This window comes from Colias philodice, chromosome 7 (assembly GCF_061535455.1).
Source record: "Colias philodice isolate Cphi_HAF_F1 chromosome 7, ilColPhil1 Martin Lab GWU primary, whole genome shotgun sequence".
NCBI classification, from domain to species: Eukaryota; Metazoa; Arthropoda; class Insecta; order Lepidoptera; family Pieridae; genus Colias; species Colias philodice.
Window position 1 is genome coordinate 3777597 of NC_143092.1, and position 6165 is coordinate 3783761.

Consider the following 6165-nt stretch of genomic DNA (forward strand, 5'->3'; position numbering starts at 1 on the left):
CTCTATGCCTTGCTTCACTAATATGCTGAAATCCTTTTTAAACGGGGTAGAGCTATGGAGTAGAGTGATAAGTAGCTCGTAGAAAAAAAAATTAACAAGTTGAAATCAAGAATGACCATGTATTATCTAAAATCTTAATGATTATTATTTGGATTGAGATTAAATCAATTATCTACTTTTTCAAGAGTATTAAAAATATTGTCATCCGATGCTTCATATCTATTATTATTAATCTCTAATAATATAATTCTTATTAATCTGCCGATGTGCCAATAATAATGTTACAGAATTATACCACTCATAGCTTTGAACTCGTAAATTATTATTGGCTGGTATTAAACAGGAAGGGCCGTTAATATCATATTCTAAATTAACGATGTAATATTGCTGTGTCACTATTCCACATCGGTTCGTAGTTCGAAGAATTCCCGGCTGTTATGATCTGAAAATATGTTTTTTAAACATTACAACTTTATATTGTAATTTGCCTGTAGCGCGAGGAGTTTAATTGCACTGTAATGTCCATTTCACTAGATTTGTAAATATTGTACTACTACTGTTAATTATTCGTAGACTGAATATGTATTTCAATTTAAACTAAGTACCTATTTAAAGGGACAAATAGTGTACTGGCGTGTCCCCTTGTGAGGTATGGTATGAGGCAGATGCAGTTGATTAATTTCACTGATCGATTTTCTTTACAGACAAGTAGATGTACCTTCTGCCTCCTGTGTGCTGCCCAAGAGAGGAACTTTTTTGTTAGTCCCTACCAGGAATTGAACCTGGGTCAAGTCAGTTCTACGCTCATGCACCAGTGAATAATAGTTATACGTACCTACTATGACTATGAGCAAAGTCGTATTAAAATAAAATAAAAAATAGTCAAATTGTTATCTCTGTATTCTTCGAATTACAAGGAAGATGATGCAATAAATGAATTATTATAATAGCGTGTGTCAATGATAAAACAAAACATTATCTATTTTTTTGATTATGATTGATTGAATTATAGATTTATAAAACTTTTTGATTTATAGATTCGCTTCTTCGTCCGATCAATTAGAACCACATTAGAACTTATTACTATGGAATTTTGAAAGCAAGAAACATCTACAACCATATTGGCTTATTACAAATATAAGAAGAAACTAAATACTTACCAGCTGATGTATTATACATAATAGAAACCTTCCTCTTAAACCTGTCTATCTATTAAAGTTTAAAGTTCTAATTAGTTATATTTATTACTTACATAGGGACAGACAGACAGTGAAAAGGACTATGTTTTATCCTATGTAGTGAGAATCAGGAATCAGTAAGTCGCGGATATCCGAGACAAGATGAGAGAGAGCAGACTGCGATGGTTTGGCCATGTGCAACGCCGTGACCCTGAACACATGATCCAGAAAGTAATGTCTATGACCACGGTAAACCAACAAAAAATAGGAAGAGGCCGTCCACCGACTAACTGGACTTCGACCATCAAAAAAGACTTAATGACGAAGGGCCTGACGCCTGAAGCTGCAAAGGACAGAACAATGTGGAGAAAGAGTGTTGGATGTGCCGACCCCAAATAAATGGGATAAGGCAAGGGAGATGATGATGAGTGAGAATCAGGAATGATCAAAAATATATTTCGATTTTCGAACCAAAGTCAAATCACGAACCTATAAATTGCTCTGGTTTTATTAACAGGAGCAAAATTATAATAAGAACTGCGACTTGTGATTTTCATATTTTCTGAATTATAAATCCTTAAACTTTCTATAAAGTACTTACATTTAATATTTTTAGATCCATAATTCTAACAAAAAGTATTATATTAATAATATCAGACTACACAAACATTATTTTTTTAAATCAAAGCATTTTACGTTTCGTAATAAAAATCAATTCGGTAGTTACGTTAGAATGATACACACATATTAGGTACACAGTACAAGTACAGATAGATCGAAAAAAATATAAATTTACTAATGCCTGATTTGAGTTCAGTATCGAATATTAATTATAGAGCTCTAGCTGTGATATGTATTATACTAAAAACAGACACTCCAATTTTATTATTGGCAAAGATATCGTGAGCATTTCATTAAAATGTAATTCATGTTCTTATATTATTACACAGCTAAACAAGCTGCGTTTTATTTATTTGTTCAGATAAAGATTATTGAAGACTCCCCAGATAATATAATAACCTATTCTTAGATAATATCATAATATCAGAAAGATAATCATATTATTATCGAATATTCCTTTATCCTTATCTACGTCCAATATAATATTATTTGTAAGGGTAGGTGTAAAATAACAACAACTTTCATTTTCACACATTTGATTTATTTATTTAAGTATATTATTAGATCTAGTTACTTAACTGGACATTACAATAATTAAAAATAGGTATCTAAATATTATGTATCTAAATGGCTCTAAAGAAGGCTACGGCAAATTGATTTTCCCTAATAGACTACAGGCCCGTGTTGAAAAAATTATGGGTCATTTGACCCACCAGGTGACCTATCTAGAATGATATAAGAGCATAAAATAATAAGATTCAGCACTATGACGTCACTTGTAAGCTGTCCACCTGAGTGCAGATGAGAATTCGAAAGTTGAGGTAGAGATTTTCTCCCCTTGTCTCCATGATTTTTGTACGGCGTTGCGGAATAATTGATTAAAAGTAGTATAGAAATAGTATGACACAGATGCCGTACAAAAATGGTGGTCCACAAAGTCGGAATTTATTTTTATTTTTCGACAGTTGCCGGGGTAAATTTGGTCATTTGATTTTGTACGGCATCTGTGTACTATTTCTATACTACTTTTAATCAATTATTCCGCAACGCCGTACAAAAATCATGGAGACAAGGGGAGAAAATCTCTACCTCAACTTTCGAATTCTCATCTGCACTCAGGTGGACAGCTTACAAGTGACGTCATAGTGCTGAATCTTATTATTTTATGCTCTTATATCATTCTAGATAGGTCACCTGGTGGGTCAAATGACCCATAATTTTTTCAACACGGGCCTGTAGTCTATAACGATGTAGATGAGCTTTTCTCAACTGTCGAAGTAGCGACGAGCGTATTATTTTAATTCCACATAAATTATACATGCACCAATATAATTGATGTATAGTAACATAATCTATACAGATCTAGAATGGAGAATATTGAAAAAACTAGGGAAATATGTGCGACTTTATTAGTCGTGCTTTTAGGGCATCACATAACCGGTAGAGACGCTAGATCACACTGTTGCAGAACTTCGTCGTAGTGATTGACAGAAAATTATTTTCTACGGGTTACGATAAAATTTTAGGAACTTTCATTAATAACAACAATTGATGATCGAAGTTTTTAACGGACTTTTGCCCAAAAATAACATAGGGTCTCTATTCATAGCGAATTTCTGTACTTTTAAAAGAGTTCCTTTATAAAAACTTTGTCCATAGTATGTGGGGGATCAGGTACGACGATTGGTTTGCCGTTAAATGTAATATCTGCGTAACGTCTCTCGTAAATGCACTTAAAGCCGAGTTTTTCAGCAGCTTTGGCTGAGTAGAAGCTAGATGTGTCTATCTGGATCAATCTGATGCCATGTTCTCGTGCTATTTTCCTGTAAATTATAAATAACTCGTTATTGAATAGTTAGGTACCTACTGTATATTCTGTATATTGGCAGCACTCACAGATCACAGAAACTATGGCAGCACTATTACAATATAATTAAAGAAAGTAATTTACATAATTATATAGCCGACCGGGAAAAGGGTATTAAATGCAAATAGAGTGTTATATTTACACCAGTAATAATAAAGAGACTAAATATAATTTCCGGTTACCTACGCAATATTTTTATGCGTGAATCATATATTCGTGGTAATAGTGTCATAGGAAAATGTAATTAATCATCATACGTAAGTGGTGGTGGTGGTGGTGTACATCATACACCATCTGTACACCTACCTATGCAAAACGGTCGATCTGTATGATTTTTTTTCAAACAGGTGTTCTATGTCGAGCGCTGGCCATAGCATATAGCCCTTTTAATAGAGGCGAGGAGGAATCTTTTATTTTTTTTTCAACTTTATGACCCAGATATTTTTTCTATACTAATATTATAAAGAGGAAAGGTTTGAAATTATGTATGTATGTATGTATGGTTTTCAGTTTTCACGCATAAATCTCTCAACCGATTTTGATGAAATTTGGCACAGACAATCTTTAGACCCTGAGAAAGAACATAGGCTACCTTTTATTGCGAAATATGTACCACGGGCGAAGCCGGGGCGGACCGCTAATAGAAAATAAACAACTATAGACAGAATGCGAGATTCTAGCCACTCTCATTTTAAAGGTAGGTATATAGATTTGTTCCATTATTAAATTAAATATATTACAATAAAATCCTTACTGAGCTTCCTCCATCATTTTTTTCATAACTCCCCTATTCCTCCACGCCTTGTCAGTGGCCGCAAGGCTGATGTAAAATGATTCTCTATCATCAGGGTATTTCTCTTCTAAATTGGCTCCCGACCTTCCGGCAATAACTCGTATGAACTTTTGTATTTTTATGTTTTCGTATTTGTCTATGTTTAGTAGGTAGTCGATTGGCTGAAATAATTTATAGGAATTAAATGCTGTGCGCGTGCTACGAGCCAATAATAATTGGCAAGAGACCGCTGGACCGGAGAAGGTGGAGAGTTCTCTTTGGGTTTTCAGCGTCATAACTAAATAAAAAAAATAAAATAAAAAAAATGCGTGTAGATGCTGTATTCTTTGAGGATTTCTTTGAGAAAACTGCATTGTTCTACGTAATATTTTGTTCATATTTAATAATAATTTAGTAGTTACATGATTGTACAATTTTATTATATTAATTCCATATAATAAATTATCATTACTCTAAATTTGGCAACCGGATAATTAAGTGGCATTGTAAATATAAACTTTTTAGGGAAAAAACACGGAACATAAATTTACTACTGTATTTAGGTATTCGTTTTAGTAGATATCCAAAAAAAATAATCCAAATGGATAAATACAGGCTAATTTTTGATTTTTCTAAAATTGTTGAATATTAAAGGAATTTATGTTTTCTCTTTTATAATATATATATACCTATCATAAGTATTATTTACTGATTTTTAAATTAAAGACCGCATAATTCATAAACAAGCATAACCGAAGCAGCACATAAGAAACAAAAAATCAAACATCATTCACATACTGGATGTAAAAACAGAGAAAAAAATCAGGGAGACAACGCCAAATATTATTTTAAAAGAATTCTTAGATACTTACATCATGAATAAGACCTATAGTATTTACAAGAGCACCTATAATGTTCCCTTCAACATCTTTTGCTATCACTGAAAGTGTTGTCAGAACATTTCGGCAATATTCCTCTAACTCAGGACAATATTCAGTTTCTGATGAACAATATTCTAATGATTTAATCAGCGGTTCATCAAGGAAGTATGTTCTGTAATATAATTGGATTTATTATACCATTGACTCAATTGAGATGCTTAGTCATGAAATTATTCTGCTCATAGTTTGGCAGTATTAAGCCTTCCTTTGTTTATATCAAAGTATTTAAAGTTGATGCTAACAATGAAAATATTCATATAAAAAAGGACGAAAAATAGCATACCTTTTTAAAAATTTTATCACATTGTCAATGTCGTTTTTCGTCACACGTTTGATGTGGAAATGTATCATTTTGCTTCTTTCTGTAGGAATAATAATATTTTTTGGAACTATGTAATTTAAACCGAACTTTAGAACGAACATACAAATAAATTAAGTTACCATAACATAGTATAACTTCTTCACTTCACTTATACTAATTACCAAATAAAAATTTATTTTTATTATATTTTTCAGTACATATATTGTTTTATTTAATATGTAGTTTTAAAAATACAAATAACAATAGTGTTGTTTCTCTGTTAACAGATGCGTATTAATTAATGGTTTATCTCTCACAGTTAGCTATAAATATAATATAATTGAGCAGCATGGGCAATCCCATGGAGTTCTCTTGCCAGATAAGGGCATAATGATTCCAAAGGGGACAAAAAATTTCCAATTATCTGAATTAATATATTTATTTAATACGACATAATATGAATGATCGTTTATACATTCGACTAT

At 32.0% G+C, this 6165-nt stretch overlaps 1 protein-coding gene across 1 annotated transcript; it reads right to left on the reverse strand.

Annotated features, from left to right (window-relative positions):
* Positions 1-3048: 3048 nt before the first annotated feature.
* On the reverse strand, positions 3049-5960 carry LOC149486983 (arylalkylamine N-acetyltransferase 1-like). Its single transcript, XM_089697063.1, has 5 exons — positions 5821-5960; positions 5663-5741; positions 5311-5491; positions 4421-4620; positions 3049-3622 (listed from the first exon to the last, which is right to left on the reverse strand). Exons 2-5 carry the CDS (start codon positions 5728-5730, stop codon positions 3424-3426), a joined length of 648 nt encoding a protein of 215 aa, XP_089553189.1. The 5' UTR covers positions 5731-5741; positions 5821-5960; the 3' UTR covers positions 3049-3423.
* Positions 5961-6165: the final 205 nt, after the last annotated feature.